Source organism: Phyllobates terribilis, unplaced genomic scaffold (assembly GCF_046119375.1).
Source record: "Phyllobates terribilis strain yellow unplaced genomic scaffold, ASM4611937v1 Scaffold_181__1_contigs__length_3860067, whole genome shotgun sequence".
Lineage (NCBI taxonomy): Eukaryota > Metazoa > Chordata > Amphibia > Anura > Dendrobatidae > Phyllobates > Phyllobates terribilis.
The window spans coordinates 2844474-2867184 of NW_027362941.1; the positions used below are offsets into that span (position 1 = coordinate 2844474).

General features: G+C 45.8%; 1 protein-coding gene across 5 annotated transcripts in view; it reads left to right on the forward strand.

The window, feature by feature from the left end:
* Window positions 1-974: 974 nt before the first annotated feature.
* The window catches only part of XKR8 (XK related 8), a 98812-nt gene continuing 77075 nt past the window's right edge, over window positions 975-22711 (forward strand). Inside the window, exons 1-3 of one of the 5 annotated variants that reach the window (XM_073664976.1) lie at window positions 975-1738; window positions 8446-8639; window positions 18925-19911. In XM_073664976.1, coding sequence (XP_073521077.1) covers window positions 1053-1738; window positions 8446-8639; window positions 18925-19100 — 1056 coding nt within the window. In that variant the 5' untranslated portion in view covers window positions 975-1052 and the 3' untranslated portion in view covers window positions 19101-19911. Of the gene's footprint in view, window positions 1739-8445; window positions 8640-9508; window positions 11154-18924; window positions 19912-22711 lie in introns of those variants that run through there. The other 4 variants (XM_073664979.1, XM_073664977.1, XM_073664978.1 and 1 more) reach the window with 4 other exon arrangements.

Consider the following 22711-nt stretch of genomic DNA (forward strand, 5'->3'; position numbering starts at 1 on the left):
CACTGTTGGGACACACTGCTATTCTAGGTATACACTGTGGGGACACTCTGCTATTCTAGGTATACACTGTTGTGACACTCTGCTATTCTAGGTATACACTGTTGGGACACTGCTATTCTGGGTATACACTGTTGTGACACTCTGCTATTCTGGGTATACACTGTTGAGACACACTGCTATTCTAGGTATACACTGTTGGGACACTCTGCTATTCTGGGTATACACTGTTGTGACACTCTGCTATTCTAGGTATACACTGTTGGGACACACTGCTATTCTAGGTATAGACTGTTGTGACACTCTGCTATTCTAGGTATAGACTGTTGTGACACTCTGCTATTCTAGGTATAGACTGTTGTGACACTCTGCTATTCTAGGTATACACTGTTGGGACACTCTGCTATTCTGGGTATACACTGTTGTGACACTCTGCTATTCTAGGTATACACTGTTGGGACACACTGCTATTCTGGGTATACACTGTTGTGACACGCTGCTATTCTAGGTATACACTGTTGTGACACTCTGCTATTCTAGGTATACACTGTTGTGACACTCTGCTATTCTAGGTATAGACTGTTGTGACACTCTGCTATTCTAGGTATAGACTGTTGTGACACTCTGCTATTCTAGGTATACACTGTTGTGACACTCTGCTATTCTAGGTATACACTGTTGGGACACACTGCTATTCTGGGTATACACTGTTGGGACACTCTGCTATTCTAGGTATACACTGTTGGGACACTCTGCTATTCTAGGTATACACTGTTGGGACACTCTGCTATTCTAGGTATACACTGTTGGGACACTCTGCTATTCTAGGTATACACTGTTGGGACACACTGCTATTCTAGGTATACACTGTTGGGACACTCTGCTATTCTGGGTATACACTGTTGGGACACTCTGCTATTCTAGGTATACACTGTTGGGACACTCTGCTATTCTAGGTATACACTGTTGGGACAGTGACAGGAGCCCCTCGCAGTCGCGGCCTCGCTTCCCGCCTGCACTGGCCGCCGCCCTTCCCCCGCACTCTTCCCTCCGGGATGCCGCTGGGCTGCGTGCCGTCCCGCTACCGGCTGCAGGACTTGGCTTTCGCGGTGTGCGGAGCTCTCGCCTTCCTCGTGGACCTGGGCTCGGATGTGTGGAGCACAGTGCGCTACTACAAGGCCGGGGACACGGCCTGGGCAGTCGTGTATATCGGCCTGTACATCCTGTCTTCCTTCGTGCTACAGCTACTGAGCTGGGGCTGGTACTGGGTGGACCGGCAGGACTCGGAGCTAGAGCCGGGCGAGGCACCGGAGCCTAGTAATGCTGGCGGCGGGGACGTAACGGCGACCCCTGCACAGAACCCTGGCGATACAGACTATGTGGAGTGTTCCAGTATGGCCGCCAGTGGGGACATGAAGCGCTGCAGTAACCCTGGCACAGAACACCCGGGGGGTGGCAGCCACGTCACCATTGTGCATGCGGTGCCTACAGACAGGGCTAATACAGGAGTGGGCGACCCTGGCATAGAACGCTCTGCGACACTTCACTCCCCGGAGCCCAGCGACATTCCAGCATTGGACATCCCGCCATCTGCGACCCTTGTGTGCCCCTGCTGTGCCGACCCCAGGGCTGCGAGCAGCGAGGCCGAGCTGGTGGACGGGCGCTTGTGTACTTCCAGGTTCATCCTGAGGCCTTCATGCCTCACCGTCCTGCACCTCCTGCAGCTGGGGTACCCGCTCCGGTAAGCTGGGTGTGGGCGCTGTACTACTTCCCTAAGGCTGTGTGCCCACGTAGCGTTTTTCAAGCGTATATGCTTTGGAATTTCCGCAGTGGAAATGCTTGTTAAACGCTAGGTAATCCGCACCCCATGGTCCCCAAGGGGATTCCGCATGTTCTATGCACATGCTGCGGATTTTTCGGCAGCGTTTATGCTGCGTACAAAAATCCGCAGCATGTCATTTAATTTTGCGGTAGTGCAGCGGAACTCCCGCCATTGACTTGCATTGAGACGCATAGAAACCGCGACTGTACATTTTTACAAGCGGCTTCTATGCGTCTCTATGTGCGGATGGTACCCAGTTCAGGAGGAGAGGAGACTCTCATCCAGACCTGGGTACCATTCTACCTGTAAAAAAAGAATAAAATAACAAATAAAGTTTATACTCACCTGTCCGAAGGCTCTCTCTGAATGCCGGCATCGCTTGAGGACCTGCGGTGACGTCACAGTCATGTGACCGCAGGCCCTTCACCGCTCTGTCTCGCGATATGCCGGCAGCCGGGAACTAGCCAGGAAGCAGCGCTGCAGCCACGCCAGGGGCCTCGGGGGTGAGTATAGCTTTATTTGAAGCATTGTTTTACGGTCACACTATATCCATGCCGGTTGCATGGATTTATACAGTGTGACCTAGTTGTCAAGCACTTTCCAAGTGATGCTATCGCCTGGAAAGCGCTTCTCAATCTGCATGCGGAAACGCATGTGGATCCGCATGTATTCTGCAGGAAAAATGCATGCACAATCTGCATGCGTTTTTTCTGCCAGGGAGACGCAGAAATTTTCTGCTTCATTTCTGCATGGTGGGCACATAGCCTAAGTCACGTTGTGGCGCATTCCTGCTGCTCTAGGCCCCTACTGATTACTCAGACTTAGGCTACGTGCCCACTATGCGTTTTTCAAGAGATTTTGATGCGGAATTTCCGCAGCGAAAATGCTTTAAAAACGCTTGGTAATACGTGACCCATGGTCCCCAATCATAATCAGCATGTGCTGTGCGGAAAAATCTGCAGCATGTCCATTAATTTTGCGGACATGCAGCGTAATCGCCGCCATTGACTTGCATTGGACCGCGTGACATCCGCATCACTGCATCTGTACATGCGGATATCACACGGTTCAATGTGCGGATGGTATCCGGGTGTAGAGGACAGGAGACTCTCTTCCAGACCTGGGTACCATAGAACCTGTTAAAAAAAGAATAAAATTAAAAATAAAGATTATGCTTGCCTTCTGATGTCCTCCCGGTGTTTTCTCCTCTCCGTCTGGTCTGTTCTATGGGTCGCACGGTGTTGTGCCATGATGTCATTAAGTCATTTGACCCGTCACATGACTCAATGATGTCATGGCAGGTCCTTCACACCACCACGAGCCGCCCAAGACACCGGACGCAGCATAGAAAACACCGGGAGGACATCGGAAGGTAAGTATAATCTTTATTTTTTACCATTCTTATTCTTTTTTTTTTAACTAACTTGGTCACACTATATAAATCTATGCCGGTTGCATGGATTTATATAGTGTGACCAACTTGTCAAGCACTTTCCAAGTGATGCTAAAATCGCTTGGAAAAGCACTTGATAACCCGCATGCAGAAATGCAAGTGAAGAACGCTTGACAAACGCTTCTACCTGACAGGAAAAACGCATGTACAATCCGCATGTACAATCCGCATATACAATCCGCATGTACAATCCGCATGCGTTTTTCCTGCCAGGGAGAAGCGGAAAAAATATGCGGCATTTCTGCATCGTGGGCACTTAGGGTTAGGCCATGTGCCCATGATACAGAAATGCTCCGGATTTTTCCTGAGCTTTTCTGCATCTCCCTGGCAGAAAAAAGCGTTCTTCACTTGCATTTCTGCATGCCGGTTGACTAGTGCTTTCCAAGCGATTTTAGCATCACTTGGAAAGTGCTTAACAACTAGGTCACACTGTATAAATCCATGCAAACGGCATAGATTTATATAGTGTGACCGTAAAAAATATATATATATATATATATATACTTACCTTCTGATGGCCCCCGGTGTCCTTGTCTCGACTTGCCGGCAGCTCACAGTAGACTAAAAGGACGTGCCAACATCAGCGGTCGCATGACCCGTCACATGACTAAATGACGTCACCGCAGTTCCTTGATTCCCCGGCAAGCCGAGACAAGCACACCGGGGGCCATCAGAAGGTAAGTATAATATTTATTTTTTATTTTATTCTTTTTTTACAGGTACCATGGTACCCGAGTCTGGAGGAGAGTCTCCTGTCCTCCACACCCGGGTACCATTCGCACATTGAGACGCATGTTATCCGCATGTACAGATCCAGTGATGCGGATTCCATGCGTTCCAGTGCAAGTCAATAGCGGCAAAAAATCGCGCGCTGCCGCAAAATAATTGGTAGTGCTGCGTTTTTTTCCGCAATGATAATTTGCAGCGGAAATTTCCGCAGCATGTGCACAGCACATGCGGATTATCATTGGGGAACATGGCAGACCTTCTACCAAGCGTTTTTTAAGCGTTTCTGCAGCGGAATTTTAAGCCTCCTTCACAGCAGTTTCTGTTAACTATATTTCAGCCTACTTATGAAAATAATCATCATCACCTGTTTGGTGGCATTGCATAGCTCCCAATCGTCCCTCATACTGCGGGACCGTCCCGATTTTGAGGCCATGCCCCGCTTCTCCAACACCGCAGTGAGAATTAGTCGACGCATCCCCTTGTATTAGGCCTCGCCCCTTCCGTCTCTTCTTCCAGTTGGGTGGTTCAGAGAGGGAGAGAGGTCACTCACAGTGGTATCCTGGATTGAGGTAACCATAATGGCAATCACCTCCAGCAGCGTGTGCGTTGTGAATCCCTGTGTCTGTGTGCTTGCAGCAGCCATAATGGCACTGAAGATAGCAGCCACTAGGAGCACACAGGAGGCTGAGCCACTGCCGGGGGGGATCCTGATGAGAAGGCACATTGGTGCTTGTTCCTAATCCCCTCTTGTGTGATACCGTCTGCTGAGCCGTGTACCTAACCCTCTCCTGTGTGACGCCGACTGCTGAGCCGTGTACCTAACCCTCTCCTGTGTGACGCCGACTGCTGAGCCGTGTACCTAACCCTCTCCTGTGTGACGCCGACTGCTGAGCCGTGTACCTAACCCTCTCCTGTGTGACGCCGACTGCTGAGCCGTGTACCTAACCCTCTCCTGTGTGACGCCGACTGCTGAGCCGTGTACCTAACCCTCTCCTGTGTGACGCCGACTGCTGAGCCGTGTACCTAACCCTCTCCTGTGTGACGCCGACTGCTGAGCCGTGTACCTAACCCTCTCCTGTGTGACGCCGACTGCTGAGCCGTGTACCTAACCCTCTCCTGTGTGACGCCGACTGCTGAGCCGTGTACCTAACCCTCTCCTGTGTGACGCCGACTGCTGAGCCGTGTACCTAACCCTCTCCTGTGTGACGCCGACTGCTGAGCCGTGTACCTAACCCTCTCCTGTGTGACGCCGACTGCTGAGCCGTGTACCTAACCCTCTCCTGTGTGACGCCGACTGCTGAGCCGTGTACCTAACCCTCTCCTGTGTGACGCCGACTGCTGAGCCGTGTACCTAACCCTCTCCTGTGTGACGCCGACTGCTGAGCCGTGTACCTAACCCTCTCCTGTGTGACGCCGACTGCTGAGCCGTGTACCTAACCCTCTCCTGTGTGACGCCGACTGCTGAGCCGTGTACCTAACCCTCTCCTGTGTGACGCCGACTGCTGAGCCGTGTACCTAACCCTCTCCTGTGTGACGCCGACTGCTGAGCCGTGTACCTAACCCTCTCCTGTGTGACGCCGACTGCTGAGCCGTGTACCTAACCCTCTCCTGTGTGACGCCGACTGCTGAGCCGTGTACCTAACCCTCTCCTGTGTGACGCCGACTGCTGAGCCGTGTACCTAACCCTCTCCTGTGTGACGCCGACTGCTGAGCCGTGTACCTAACCCTCTCCTGTGTGACGCCGACTGCTGAGCCGTGTACCTAACCCTCTCCTGTGTGACGCCGACTGCTGAGCCGTGTACCTAACCCTCTCCTGTGTGACGCCGACTGCTGAGCCGTGTACCTAACCCTCTCCTGTGTGACGCCGACTGCTGAGCCGTGTACCTAACCCTCTCCTGTGTGACGCCGACTGCTGAGCCGTGTACCTAACCCTCTCCTGTGTGACGCCGACTGCTGAGCCGTGTACCTAACCCTCTCCTGTGTGACGCCGACTGCTGAGCCGTGTACCTAACCCTCTCCTGTGTGACGCCGACTGCTGAGCCGTGTACCTAACCCTCTCCTGTGTGACGCCGACTGCTGAGCCGTGTACCTAACCCTCTCCTGTGTGACGCCGACTGCTGAGCCGTGTACCTAACCCTCTCCTGTGTGACGCCGACTGCTGAGCCGTGTACCTAACCCTCTCCTGTGTGACGCCGACTGCTGAGCCGTGTACCTAACCCTCTCCTGTGTGACGCCGACTGCTGAGCCGTGTACCTAACCCTCTCCTGTGTGACGCCGACTGCTGAGCCGTGTACCTAACCCTCTCCTGTGTGACGCCGACTGCTGAGCCGTGTACCTAACCCTCTCCTGTGTGACGCCGACTGCTGAGCCGTGTACCTAACCCTCTCCTGTGTGACGCCGACTGCTGAGCCGTGTACCTAACCCTCTCCTGTGTGACGCCGACTGCTGAGCCGTGTACCTAACCCTCTCCTGTGTGACGCCGACTGCTGAGCCGTGTACCTAACCCTCTCCTGTGTAACAGAAAATATAGAATAGAATTCTATTTTGTTCACTCACTTTCCATTTTGTTAATTGATAAAAGTAAATTATTGACTTCTATTTTTCAAAGTATTCTTACTTTGCCGCATTTTTTCACAAACCTGACAAAAACATTTATACAGTGCTGAAGGTAAATGCATTCCTTTTTACCGACTAGTTACACTTTTACTGACTACAATTTACATATTTTATGACCTGTGGCAAAGAGGTTCTCCACTTTCAGGTAAGTGTAAAATACCCCCCCCCCCCAGAAAAAAACAAAAAACTCAACAGTTACCCCAATCTGGATACTTGCTGCTGCTCTGGTCCTGGTACTTTGACTATAGAGGTGACGTCATGTCAACATCTCTTTCACTTTCTTTTCTCTCATCCTTCTGTTTCACTCCACAGTCATGCGATCAGAAGTGTTTTTTGTCAGCAGTGTGCAGGCAGCAAATGGCAGTTGGGTGATATGTCAGTGGCGCACAGGGTTGTGTGCTTAATATGTGTCATTTAATTTCAGGCTCATGTTTATACTCATTAAGATTAAGGCTGTGTGCCCACTATGCATTTTTTAAGCGTTTCCGCAGCCGCAATTCCGTTGTAGAAACGATTAGAAAACTCTTGGTAGAAGGTCTGCCATGTTCTCCAATGATAATCCGCATGTGCTGTGCACATGCTGCGGAAATTTCCGCTGCGGATTATCATTGCGGAAAAATCCGCAGCACTACCATTTCTTGTGCAAAGTCGCCGCCATTGACTTTCATTGAATCGCTTAATATCTGCATGACTACATGTGCACATGCGGATATTAAGCGATTCAATGTGCGGATGGTACCCGGGTTTGGAGAAGAGGAGACTCTCCTCCAGACCCGGGTACCATAGAACCTGAAAAAAAAAGAATTAAAATAAAAAATATACATTATACTTACCTTCTGATGGCCCCCGGTCTCCTTAGCGATCTGTCCTGACTTCCCAGCAGCTCTCAATGGTCTAAAAGGACCTGCCATGACGTCATATAGTCATGTGATTGGTCACATGGCCGCTGACGTCGGCGGTAGCGTGACCTGTCACATGACTAAATGACGTCATGGCAGGTACTTTTACACAACCGCGAGACACCGGGAAGACCGGACGCATCGGATAAGAAGACCGGGGGCCATTGGAAGGTAAGTATATGTTTTTTTTTTTACCATTTTTATTCTTGATTTTTAAATAACTTGGTCACACTATATAAATCTATGCCGGTTGCATGGATTTATATAGTGTGACCAAGTTGTCAAGCACTTTCCAAGTGATGCTAAAATCACAACCCGCATGCGGAAATGCAAGTGAAGACCGCTTCACATCCGCATGTCCCTGGCAGGAAAATGCATGCACAATCCGCATGTACAATCCGCATGCGTTTTTCCTGCCAGGGAGATGCAGAAACGCCCAGGAAAAATCTGGAGCATTTCTGCATCGTGGGCACATAGCCTTAAAGTGGATCTGTCAACAGATTTAAAAAAAAATCCGAAATAGATACAAATTATTATATTATCTCTCTTACTAGATGAGGCTAAATGTACTCACTGTGGAAATCCATGTCAGAATGGCTGTATTATCATTACTGAATGTTTAAATGCCTATCTAGTCAGATTGACACCTCTTCAGTGACCCTCCTTTAGCTGAGATCTCACACTGCTCCACACAAGCTGCTGCTGTCATTGAGGCTGGGTGTAGACTAAATACACCTGGACTCATGAGCTATATTATCTTATAGCTGGACTTAAATGCTCATTTTAATATTAAGGCATTTACAGCCATTCTGTATGGATTATCAAGGTAAATTCACCAGTTCATCAGGTCTAAGAGATTTATGCATTTGAAATCCATCAAGGTGCAGGAAAGAACTTTGTTTTATTAACAGTTTTCTATGTTCTTACAGATGTATACATTCACTAGAAGTGGGCATCGCTGCATACAGAAACCCAAAGGATAAAAAGTTTAAGGATTATGCATACTTCCTCACTCATGACATCAGTATGATGCGGCTGGTGGAGACTTTCCTAGAAAACACGCCTCAGCTCATCCTTGTGCTCTATATAATCATACAAAGAGAAGTAATACAGCCTTTTCAATGTGAGTAGACACTGAAAAACATGCAGAAAATAAGGTACCAGCATCTTATATTCAGATGAGTGTATTTAGAGGTGCAGGTCTATATGTAAAGTAGCCTTAGGCTGTGTGCCCACGATGCGTTTTTTAAGCGCTTCTGCAGCGTCAAAAACGCTGCAGAAACGCTTAAAAAACGCATGGTAGAAGGCCTGCCATGTCCCCCAATGATAATCCGCATGTACTGTGCACATGCTGCGGAAATTTCAGCTGCGGATTATCATTGCGGAAAAAAAACAGGCACTACCAATTATTTTGCGGAAGTGCTGCGTTTTCGCCGCCATTGACTTGCATTAGAACGCATGGATTCTGCATCACTACATATGTAGATGCTCATTCCACGCGTTCCAATGTGCGGATGGTACCCAGATCTAGAGGACAGGAGACTCTCCTCCGGACCCGGGTACCATAGAAACTGTGAAAAAAAGAATAAAATAAAAAATAAATATGATACTTAACTTCTGACGACCCCCGGTGCGCTCCTCCTCTGATGCCGGCAGATCGTGATGGACTGAAGGACCTGCGCTGACGTCATAGTCATGTGACAGGTCACGTGACGCTGACGTCGGCAGGTCCTTCAGTGCAGTGTACCGCGATCTGCCGGCAGTCAGCACCGAGCGGGGGGCCATCGGAAGGTAAGTATAGATTTATTTTTTTACATTCTCTCGGGTCACACTATATAAATCCATGCCGGTTGCATGGATTTATATACACTGTGTTCCAAATTATTATGCAAATAATATTGTCTCAGATTTTCCCAAATTACCTATATGAATTGCAGTCATTGTAATTTTCCAGTCAAATAACCATAAATTTGTCCCCTTTTATGCCCACAGCAGCCAGAGATGCAGATGTGTTATGTGCAGCATGAGATGGGGCATTATCATGCATGAAATGATCTCGATGGTCCAGATGGATGGAGTGGAGGATGGCTGGTTGCATGGATTTATATAGTGTGACCAAGTTGTCAAGCACTTTTCCAATTGATGCTAAAATCGCTTGGAAAGCGCTTGTCAACCCACATGCGGAAATGCAAGTGAAGAACGCTTCACATCCGCATGTCCCTGGCAGGAAAATCGCATGTACAATCCGCATGCACAAGCCGCATGTACAATCCACATGCACAATCCGCATGCGTTTTTTCTGCCAGGGGAGATGCAGAAACGCTCAGGAAAAATCCGGAGCATTTCTGCATCTTGGGCACATAGCCTAACTTTCACCTTTGACTTTTTTCTCCAATTTTGGCTTTAATGATTTTTTTTTTTTAATCTGGCATGTCACTTTATGTGATAGTTACTCAATGATTATGATTTTTTTTGATTCTTTGTACTTTCTTAGTGAGAAATTAAGGTCAATGTCTTGCATTTTTCTTTAAATAGTTGGAATTTGATTAAAACTTAGAAACATCAGCAATTTAAAAAATGTTTATACTCTTAAACTAGTCATACTTCACAAACTAGTCAATAAACAACATTTCCCATATGTCTTCATTTTATTAGCACCATTATTTCAAATATCCTTTTACATAATTAGGAAGTTAGAAGGGTTAAAATTTAGGAGCAATTTTCTACTTCTTTTTAAGTACCGTATTTTTCAGACAATAAGATGCACCTTTTTCCTTAAAAATTTTGGAGGAAAGTGAGAGGTGCGTCTTATAGTCCGATGTGTAGGTATGTATATGTGGGTGGGGGGAGCAGCAGTGGCGGAGGAGCGAGGAACAGGAGGCAGCAGCCCGCTGCTGCATCCTACCCTGTGTCCACTGCTAAAGAAAATTAATATTCACTGCTCCCCACGCCCATGGGTGTGGGGAGCAGCGAATATTCATTTTCCTTAATAGCACGCACACTGTGCCTGCAGCGCGGCTCGTGGTATGTATGGCACCCTTCATCCCTCTTTCTGGTATGTATGGCACCCTTCATCCCTCTTCCTGGTATGTATGGCCCCCTTCATCCCTCTTCCTGGTATGCTTGACACCCCTCCATCCTTGTATGCTTGGCACGCCCTGATCCCCATCACGCTGCACACAAAAAAATAAACAATTATACTCGCCTCCTCTCTCCTCCAGTGCTGCGTCCTGCTCTGCCACTGACACTGATCTCACTGTATGAGCCACGCATGGCGTAACTTCCATGCGCCCTCACACTGTGAGATGGTCTGCCGGAATAGTCACTGCTCCCCATGCCAGGACTATGGACGTGGGAGCAGTGACAATTCACTCTTTATAGCGCAGAAAAAAACACAAAATTTGAGTTTGGTTTAGGATAATATACATGCAGCACGTAAAAGCATGTTTCACAATGGCGATGAATCGGAAAAACCTACAAGAAGCAAAATGAAAATAAACCCTACTGTAAATAAATAAAAAGCAAGTGCATTTAAATAAAATAGGGTTCTTAGTAAGGCTGTGTGCACACAATGCGTTTTTTATGCGTTTCTGCATTGTTTCTGCAGCTGCGGAAACGCATTGAAAACGCATGGTAGAAGGGCAACAATGTTCCCCAATGATAATCCGCATGAGCTCTGCCCATGCAGCGGATTTTTCCGCAGCGTTTATGCTGCGCTCAAAAATCCGCAGCATGTCCATTAATTTTGCGGAAACGCGGCGTTTTCGCCGCCATTGACTTGCATTAGAACGCGCCAATTCTGCAAGACTGCATTTGTACTTGCGTTATTGGCGCGTTCTAATGTGCGGATGGTACCCGAGTGTGGAGAAGATGAGACTCTCCTCCACACCCAGGTACCATTAAAAAGCTGTAAAAACAAGAATAAAATAAAAAATAAGATATATTCACCTTCTGACGGCCCCCGGTCTCCTTCCCTCTGCTCGCGTGCAAGACTGAAGGACCTTCGGTGACGTCACAGTCATGTGACCGCAGGCCCTTCAGCGCAGTGTCTCGCGATATCCCGGCAGCCAGGAACAAGCCAGGAACGAATGCGGCAGCACACGCCGGGCCATCAGAGGGTAAGTATAGCTTTATTTTTTTATTTTTAAACATTGTTATACGGTCACACTATATAAATCAATGCCGGTTGCATGGATTTATATAGTGTAACCTAGTTGTCAAGCACTTTCCAGGTGATGCTAAAATCGCCTGGAAAGCGCTTGTCAATCCGCATGCGGAAACGCATGTGAATCCGCATGTATTCCACAGGAAAAACGCATGTACAATCCGCATGCGTTTTTTCTGCCAGGGAGATGCAGAAATGCTGCAGAAATTTTCTGCTTCATTTCTGCATCGTGTGCTCATAGCATCACTTGGAAAGTGCTTGACAACTAGGTCACACTGTATAAATCCATGCAAATGTAGCGCCCCGAGGGTTCGGCCGCTACAGGGGTATTGCACCTCAGACCAGAGGTGTGATATTCCACTCCCAGGTAAGGATGGAGTGTGGACCAGGACTCGGTAGGCTGCATGCACCACACACACCCCATTTCCGAGGGACAGGTCAACGGTGCTCCCACTAGACAGAAGTGCAGGCACGACCGACCATGTCCCTGCCTGGAGTGGGGAGGGGGGTGGAACACCCAGTGCTGTAGGGGCAGATAGGGGTTGGTTCCTAAGCGTAGGAAGGAGCTCATTGGTTGCTGGTCACCTGGGCTCATGGTCAGAGGGAGGTATAAAAGGTGGGCACCATCTTAGATCTGGGTTCAGTCTGTGAGGAGAGGAGAGCTGACAGGGAGCAGCAGCTCAGGCTGAGTGCTGCTCCAGAGGCAGGCCTAGAGAAGAGGCCGGAGCCTGAGAGGAGAAGGAGAAGAGGCCAAGGGAAGGAGGAGAAGACAGAACAGGAAAGAAGGAGAAGAGAGAGAGAAACAGAAGGGCTCAGGAACAAGAAGGTGGAAGGGACCCTAAGAACCCACGAGAATCCAGGGTGAAGGGTCAGGCAGATTAAGGGTACCGGATCCCAAGTTGGTGGAGGAGAAACTACCCTCAGCCAAAGACCGGTCGTCGTGATCATTTATTGGTGCGACACCTCATCAAACCTGCTAGGAAGGCACCATATAGGACAGCGGAGGACAGGGCCCACGTTTAACCTCACAGGTCCGCAGCAGCTGGACAAAAGTGGGTCACTGGTGAGGCAGGCCAGAGAAAGGACAAAAGGGGGTCCTGTGCCATACTCCTGAACTACCTGGGAGTTGACCGAGCCTCTCACCTGGTGGACGCAGCACGGCTCGGGCGGTCACTACCTGTACAGAAGTGACCTGGAGTACCTGAACTGTGAGTAAAAGACATTGGACTGCAGTACGTTGTCTGTGTGCTCTTTCGCTCCTCCAGCACTACCGGTACTGGGACTCTCACTACCATCACTCCCACCATCCACTACACTGCCCTGGGGCTGCACTCTTCCCGTGGGGAGTCACACCACCTCAGCTGCACCCATCATCAGCCCCAGCGGTCTGCATGCAGCGGCGGTTCCTAATAGCCGCAATCCACGGGTGGCGTAGTCGGACATTATCTAAAGCACGTAGCAGACTACCATTGGTCTGACCACCCTGAGCCGCGGGATCGGGCCGCCACTACTACCCCCATCGTTCCCCTATCGCCCGGATCCGTGTGCCCCACGGCCCAGGGGGCGAGTCAGCAACAGCATGGATTTATACAGTGTGAACCGTAAAAATTAAAACAAATAAAGCTATACTCACCCCCGAGGCCCCTGGCGTGTGCTGCAGCGCTGCTTCCTGTCTGGTTCCTGGATGCCGGCATCTCGCGAGACAGAGCAGTGAAGGGCCTGCGGTCACATGACTGTGACGTCACCGCAGGTCCTCAAGCGATGCCGGCATTCAGAGAGAAACCTTCGGACAGGTGAGTATAAACTTTATTTGTTATTTTATTCTTTTTTTACAGGTACAATGGTACCCAGGTCTGGATGAGAGTCTCCTCTCCTCCAGAACTGGGTACCATCCGCACATAGAGACGCATAGAAGCCACTTGTAAAAATGTACAGTCGCGGTTTCTATGCGTCTCAATGCAAGTCAATGGCGGGAGTTCCGCTGCGCTTCCGCAAAATTAAATGACATGCTGCGGATTTTTGTACGCAGCATAAACGCTGCGGAAAAATCCGCAGCATGTGCATAGAACTTGCGGAATCCCATTGGGGACCATGGGGTGCGGGTTACCAAGCGTTTTACAAGCGTTTCCGCTGCGGAAATTCCGCATCAAAAACGCTTGTAATCCGCAACGTGGGCACGCAGCCTAACACTGTTTTTGATCAAAAATAATATGAAAGCTATCCCACCAGCGACAAGGTGAACCCATTTGGGATAGAACCGACACTGTCTAATATTAAAAACCTTACTATGTGTCAAAGTTGACCTCTGTGAATAAGGGCAGACTGAGGCCCAGGTCCCAAATTGCAAACACCAGCCTAGGAAAGCTTTTTAAATATATTGTCCAGCTCTAGGTCATGTCATCACTCTGTGAGATGGTTTGCCAGAATAGTCACTGCTCCCCACGCCAGGACTATGGATGTGGGAGTAGTGACCATTCACTCTTAATAGCGCGCACACTGTACCCGTAGCGCGGCTCCTGCTGCCACTCGGCGGTCTGTGTGTCTGCTATTAAAGAGATGAATATTCACTACAACCCAAGCCCATGGGAGTGGGTTGCAGTGAATATTCATGGTCTTTAATAGCGGGCACACAGACCGCCAGCCGTTGCAAGAGCCACGCTATGGGTACAGTGTGCGCGCTATTAAGAGTGAATAGTCACTGCTCCCCACGTCCATAGTCCCGGCGTGGGGAGCAGTGACTATTCCGGCATAGCATCTCAGTGTGAGGCCGCATGGCAGTTACGCCATGCACGGCTCACACATTGAGATCCGTGTCAGCAGCAGAGCAGGATGCAGAGATGGAGGAGAGAGGAGGGTAGTGTAATTGTTTATTTTTGTGTGCAGCGTGATGGGAATCAGGGGGTGCTAAGCATACAAGGATGGAGGGGTGGCAAGCATACCAGGAAGAGGGATGAGGGGGGTCATACATACCAGGATGAGGGGTGCCATACATGCCAGGATGAGGGGTGCCATACATACCAGGATGAGGGATTAGGAGTGCCATACATACCAGGATGAGGAATAAGGGGTGCCGTACATACCAGGATGAGGGGTGCCATACATACCAGGAAGAGGGATGTAGGGTGCCATACATACCAGGAAGAGGGATGAGGGGTGCCATGCATACCAGGATGAGGGGTGCCTTGCATACCAGGATGAGGATCAGGGGGTGCCATGCATACCAGGATGAGGGGTGTCATGCATACCAGGATGAGGAGCGCCTTGCATACCAGGATGAGGATCAGGGAGTGCCATGCATACCAGGATGGGGATCAGGGGGTGCCATGCATACCAGGATGGGGCTCAGGGGGTGCTATGCATACCAGGATGGGGATGAGGTGCCATGCATATCAGAATGGGGACGAGGGCCACATATAACAGGAAGGAGGGGGCCATATATACCAGGATGGGGGATATTAAAAGAATTGGGGGACATTACCCCTATAACAGTGTCAGCAGCAGATTCCCAACCCCTTAACAGTGCATCATGACCACATTTTTTGCTTACATTTTTTTCTTTTTTCCTCCTCTAAAACTTAGGGGCGTCTTATGGTCCGAAAAATATGGTAAATTTGGTTTCTTATAGTCTGAAAAATACGGTAAATTTACAAATATTACTTTTATGAAAAAATATTTACATTTTCTTTCCACAAAAATATTGTTTATATAAAAAATATTGCTAAGAGAACTTGGACCCCAATATTTGTTAGACAATTTCTCCCAAGCGCAGTCATTTCCCATAGGTAGTCAAAAACTACTCTTTTTGGCTCATGACATGTCTTGGAAAGGAAAGAGCGCTATTTGATTTTTGGTCTGCATATTTGTCTGGAACAGATTGTGGCATGTTGCTTTGCAGAGATCCCCACAAGTGGTCCTCATTTTGAAAAGTGAACCCCTCAAGTAATTTATTTAGGGGTGTAGTTAGCATTTTTAACCACAGGTGCTTCACAGAAATTTTAAGATTGGGCCATGTAAGCAAAAAATGAAGTGAATGTTACGTTAGCCACAATTTTTTTATTCTCATAAAGGGCAATAGGAGACAATGTACCTCACAATTTGTTATACAGTTTCTATACCTCATATCTGGTTGTACACTACTGCTTGGTCTCACGGCTGGGCTCGGAAGGGAAGGAGCGCTATTTAGAATGCAGATTCTTGAATAGATTGTGAGCGCCATTTGCCGGGCCTCTTCGATGCCATAATAACAGACCCCACCCCACAGGTCACCCCATTTTGGAAACTACAATGCTCTAGGAATTCATCTAGCAGTGTAGTGATATTTTGTGAGGTACTTGTGGGTTCAAAATACTAACATCCAGCCAAGGGAATAAAAAAAAAATTACATTTTTACCATTAAAATGTAAAGTTGCATGCAAATTTTTCATTTTTCGTGTGGTAATAAGAGAAAATAGACCAAACAGTTTGCTACACAATTTCTCTCGAACACGGTGATATGTGAAGTGTAGTACTATTTGGCCACAAGGAGGAAGGACCTCTATTTATCTTGTGGAATGCAGATTTTGCTCAAAGTTTATAGGTGCCATTTACATAGCCCCTCATAATGAATATCACACCCCTCAATGAATTCATTAATGGGTGCAGTGACTACTTCAGCCCCACAGATGTTTTTTTTTTCAAGAGAATAGCTTGGAGTGGATTTTGCGGAGTGAAAATTGTAAATATGCCAACTTGGTGCCCATACATTGTGCCCAGCTTGTGCTTTTGGATACATGCACCCTGTAAATTTAAGTGGACTCTAGCCACTACAGCAATGCCAAACGTGGACACTGACTGTAGTTTATGCACAGACACACACAAAGGCTCAGAAGGGATGGATTTGGGAGCTCAGATTTCACTGGATTTTATTTGAAGAAGTTGGGGGGCTAGCCATGGTGCTTTTTCTAGAACCTTTGAGATACCTGTGACAAGGAAACATCTTATTTTTCAATTGAAAGATGAAAGGAGCTGAGAGATGTCTTGTTTTTTTGTGGGATGAGTTGAAGTTTTTATTTATAGCATTTTTGGTAAACATAACATTTTTTTGATCATGTTGAAGGCTAAGTTAAGTTTTATCCTGTGCTCTATGCTAAGCACTTACGTCTGTGTTTCCATGAAAGTCTCCAAAAATGAAACACTTGACGGAACCATTTACTATAATGAGGCAGATGGAGTTACTTTGGACTCCATGTGGCCTCTATTCTGGCACTGTTCTGTCTTTTTAGACAGGCACACAACTGTGTCGACCATATATGCCATCACTGATTGTGGAAACTTCACACTAGACTTCAAGCAGCTTGGATTGTGTGCCTCTCCACTCTTCCTCCAGACTCTGGGACCTTGATTTCCAAATGAAAATTGGAACTCTGGGACCTTATGGAGTGTGTCAATGACTGCCTTCTGGACGTCTGTCAAGTCAGCAGTTTTCCCCATGATTGTGGAACAATCAGACTAGGGACCTTTTTAAATGCTTAGGAAGCCTTTGCAGGTGTTTTTTTATTAATTATTTTATTTACTGAGATAATGACTTGTGTTTTCATTGGCTGTAAGCCATAATCATCAACATTAACAGAAATAAACACGTGAAATAGATCACTCTGTGTGTAATGACTCTATATAATATGAGTTTCACTTATTGTATTGAAGAACTGAAATAAATTAACTTTTTGATGATATTCTAATTAAGTGAGATGCTCCTGTATGCTAAAAATCCATGTAATCCGCACATGTATGACTGTATCAATAGTTTTGTCAAATTCATATTCCAGAAAGTATCACAAACAAAGTAGTTTTTTTTACACCATAAAATACCAACACGAGACAAAAAATGCAATGGAAAAAAAATACAAAAAAATTTAATAGGTTCAGAAATGCCGCAGAAAAGCAGCATGCTAAAATACTCACTAAATATTCATTGTGGGAACCCAGCCCTATCCTGATTCTTGGGAGGAAGAAGGAACAAATAAAAAATAAATAAAGCAATTCCTTTACTATTGTTTTTCTGGCATACAATGTCCTTTGGTTCTTTATGATAATGTTGATACCACATTTATATAGATTCTTTGTTTTCTATTGTTCACACTAAAAACTGTATTATAGCTAAAATAATTTGTTTTTGTATTGCCATATTCTGAGAGCTGCAGCTGTAGGTTTTTTTTGTTACAGATTTTTTTATGTTGTCCACCATATGGGGTAAATAACGTGGCAGTTTTATACTTTACAGTTTTGACTTTTTACGACTTCAGAGTGTGCATCCAATTTTGTACTTGACAAATTTTACATCTGTACATGTCACACCAATACAGCACCCAGTTTAATGCACTGACTTTTTGGACATTTACCTATGTAGTATTTCTTTTGACAGTGGGGTACATTTAAATTAAAAAATATAATTCAGCACAGAATCTCTTTTCAAACCAAGCACAGGCGTTCAGTGCATCATGGCGTGGCCAAAGTACAACTTCCCACCTGCTTGTTTTTCATCTATCTCTGCTTTTCTCTGGCTCTATAAAGCCAGCACTATCAATCAAAGAAGAGGGGGGAGGGTTAGAGATAGATGGGAGGTTGCACACCATGATGCACCGAGTTTCTGTACTTGGTTTGAACAGCCATTCTGTACTGACAGAATCCCTTTAAAGAACTTGAAAGTGGGTCAATACAGTCCTGTGAGAACTGACACATCTTTACCATGCAATTGAGCACTTTACTGTGAATTGATTTGCTGCAAAGTAGTACATACACACACACACACACACACACCCGTTCAAAAGTTTGGGGTCATTTAGAAATTTCATTATTTTTGAAAGAAAAGCACTTTTTTTTTTCAATGAAGCTAACCTTAAATGAATCAGAAATACACTCTATATATTGTTAATGTGGTAAATGACTATTCTAGCTGCAAACGTCTTGTTTTTATTGCATTATCTACATAGGTGTATAGAGGCCCATTTCCAACAAACACCACTCCAGTGTTTTAATGGTACATTGTGTTTGCTAACTGTGTAAGAAGGCTAATGGATGTTTAGAAAACCCTTGCACAAGTGTGTTAGCCCAGCTGAAAACGGTTTGGCTGATTTCAGAAGCTATAAAATTGACCTTCCTTTGAGCTAGTTGATAATCTGGAGCATTACGTTTGTTCTATGAAACTCTCAAAATGGCCAGAAAAAGAACTTTCATGTGAAACTCGATAGTCTATTCTTGTTCTTAGTAATGAAGGCTATTCCATGCGAGAAATTGCCAAGAAACGGAAGATTTCCTACAATGGTGTGTACTACTCCCTTCAGAGGAGAGCACAAACAGGCTCTAACCAGAGTAGAAAAAGAAGTGGGAGGCCACGCTGCACAACTGAGCAACAGGACAAGTACATTAGAGTCTCTAGTTTGAGAAATCGACGCCTCACAGCTCCTCAGCTGCCAGCTTCATTAAATAGTACAAGCGAAATGCCAGTATCAACGTCTACAGTGAAGAGGCAACTCCGGGATGCTGGCCTTCAGGGCAAAGTGGCAAAGAAAAGCCATATCTGAGACTGGTTAATAAAAGGAAAAGATTAATATGGGCCAAAGAACACAGATATTGGACAGAGGAAGATTGGAAAAAAGTTTTATGGACAGACGAATCAAAGTTTGAGGTGTTTGGATCACACAGAACATTTGTGAGACTCAGAACAACTGAAAAGATGCTGGAAGTGCCTGACGCCATCTGTCAAGCATGGTGGAGGTAATGTGATGGTCTGCGGTTGCTTTGGTGCTGGTAAAGTGGGAGATTTGTACAAGGTAAATGGGATTTTGAATAAGGAAGTCTATCACTCCATTTTGCAACGCCATGCCATAACCTGTGGACAGCGCTTGATTAGAGCCAATTTCATCCTACAACAGGACAATGACCCAAGCACACCTCCAAATTATGCATGAACTATTTAGGGAAGAAGCAGGCAGCTGGTATTCTATCTGTAATGGAGTGGCCAGCGCAGTCACCAGATCTCAACCCCATTGAGCTGTTGTGGGAGCAGCTTGACCGTATGGTACGCAAAAAATGCCCATCAAGCCAATCAAACTTGTGGAGGGGCTTCAGGAAGCATGGGGTGAAATTTCTCAAGATTACCTCAGCAAATTAACATCTAGAATGCCAAAGGTCTGCAATTTCTGTAATTGCTGCAAAGGGAGCATTATTTGACAAAAGCAAAGTTTGAAGGAGAAAATTAATCTTTCAAATAAAAATCATTATTTCTAACCTTGTCTGGACTATATCTTCTAATCATTTTGCAACTCATTTGATAAATAAAACGGGTGTGTGTATATATGTATGTATATATATATGTATGTGTGTATATGTATATATATATATATATATATATATGTATATATATAGATATATATAATTTTTTACACACACACACTGGGAGAAATAAGTATTTGATCCCTTGCTGTTTTTGTAAGTTTGCCCACTGACAAAGACATGAACAGACTATAATTTTAAGAGTAGGTTACTTTTAACATTGAGAGATAGAATATCCAAAAGAAAATCACATTGTATAAATTAGATACATTTATTTGCATTTTGCAGTGAGAAATAAGTATTTGATCCCTCTGGCAAGCAACACTTAATACTTGGTGGCAAGCACAGCAGTCAGATGTTTTTGTAGTTGATGATGAGGTTTATACACATGTCAGGAGGAATTTTGGTCCACTCCTCTTTGCAGATCATCTCTAAATCATTAAGATTTTGAGGCTGTCGCTTGGTAACTCGGAGCTTCAACTCCCTCCATAAGTTTTCTAGGAAATTAAGATCTGGAGGCTGGCTAGGCCACTCCATGACCTTACTGTGCTTATTTTTGAGCCACTCCTTTGTTGCCTTGGCTGTCTCTTTTGGGCCATTGTCTTGCTGGAAGACCCAGCCACGACCCATCTTCAATGCTCTTACTGAGGGAAGGAGGTTGTTGGCCAAAATCTCGCTGTACATGACCCCATCCATCTTCCCTTCAGTACGGTGCAGTCGTTATGTCCCCTTTGCAGAAAAGCACCCCCAAAGTATAATGTTTTCCCCACCATGATTCACGGTAGGGACGATGTTCTTAGGGTTGTACTCATTCTTCTTCTTCCTCCAAATATGGCGAGTTGAGTTAATGCCATACAGTTAAATTTTTGTCTCATCTGACCACAGCACCTTCTTCCAATAACTCAAAGAATCATCCAGGTGTTCATTGGCAAACTTCAGACGGGCCTGTACATGTGCTTTCTAGAACAGGGGGACCTTGTGGGCACTGCAGGATTTTAAACCTTTAAGGCGTAATGTGTTACCAATGGTTTTCTTGGTGACTGTGGTCCCAGCTGCCTTGAGATCATTACAGTAACTAGTTTTCCCCCGTGTAGTTTTAGGCTGATCGCTCACCTTCCTTATGATCAAGGATACCCCATGAGGTGAGATTTTGCATGGTGCCCCAGATTGATGTCGATTGACAGTCATTTTGTATTTCTTCCATTTTCTTACTGTTGCACCAACAGTTGTCTCTTTCTCACCCAGCATCTTACTTATGGTTTTGTTAGCCCATTCCAACTTTGTGGAGGTCTATGATCTTGTCCCTGACACCCTTAGAAAGCTCTTTGGTCTTGCCCATGTTGTAGAGGTTAGAGTCTGACTGAGTCTGTGGACAGGAGTCTTTTATACAGGTGACTAGGTGAGACAGCTGTCTTTAATGCAGGTAACGAGTTGATTAGGAGCGTCTAACTGGTCTGTAGGAGCCAGAAATCATAATGGTTTGTAGGTGATCAAATACTTATTTCTCACTGCAAAATGCAAATAAATTTACCTAATTTATACAATGTGACTTTCTTGATTTTTTTTTTGTTTTAAATATTCTATCTCTCAATGTTAAAATTAACCTATTCTTAAAATTATAGACTGTTCATGTCAGTGGGCAAACTTAAAAAAAACAGCAAGGGATCAAATACTTATTTCCCCTACTGTGTATGTGTAGGGGTGTGTATATATATATATATATATATATATATATATATATATATATATATATATATGTATATATATAATATACACAGTTATACCCATACACAGTGCCTTGTGAAAGTATTTGACCCCCTTCTGGCTTCAAACATAAAGATATAAAATTCTAATTTTTGGGGGAAGAATCAACAACAAGTGGGACACAATCGTGAAGTGGAACGAAATTTATTGGGTATTTTGAACTTTTTAAAAAAATTTAAAACTGAAAAGTGGGGCGTGCAATATTATTCGGCCCTCTTGAGTTAAACCTTTTGCTGCGATTACAGCTGCAAGTCGCTTGGGGTATGTCTCTATCAGTTTTGCACATCGAGAGGCTGAAATTCTTGCCCATTCTTGCAAAACAGCTCGAGCTCATTGAGGTTGGATGGAGAGAGTTTGTGAACAGCAGTTTTCAGCTCTTTCCACAGATTCTCGATTGGATTCAGGTCTGGACTTTGACTTGGCCATTCTAACACCTGGATGAGTTTATTTTTGAACCATTTCATTGTAGATTTTGCTTTGTTTAAGATCATTGTCGTGTTGGAAGATAAATCTCCGTCCCAGTCTCAGGTCTTTTGCAGACTCCAACAGCTTTTCTTCCAGAATGGTCCTGTATTTGGCTCCATCCATCTTCCCATCAATTTTAACCATCTTCCCTGTCCCTGCTGAAGAAAAGCAGGCCCAAACCATGATGCTGCCACCACCATGTTTGATAGTGGGGATGGTGTTTTGAGGGTGATGAGCTGTGTTGCTTTTACACCAAACATATCGTTTTGCATTGTGGCCAAAAAGTTAGATTTTGGTTTCATCTGACCAGAGCACCATATTCAACATGTTTGGTGTGTCTCCCAGTTGGCTTGTGGCAAACTTCAAACAAGACTGTTTGTGCAGTGTATGACTGATTGTTGTCCTATGGACAGACTTTCCCACCTCAGCTGTAGATCTCTGCAGTTCATCCAGAGTGATCATGGCCGTTTTGGCTGCATCTCTGATCAGTC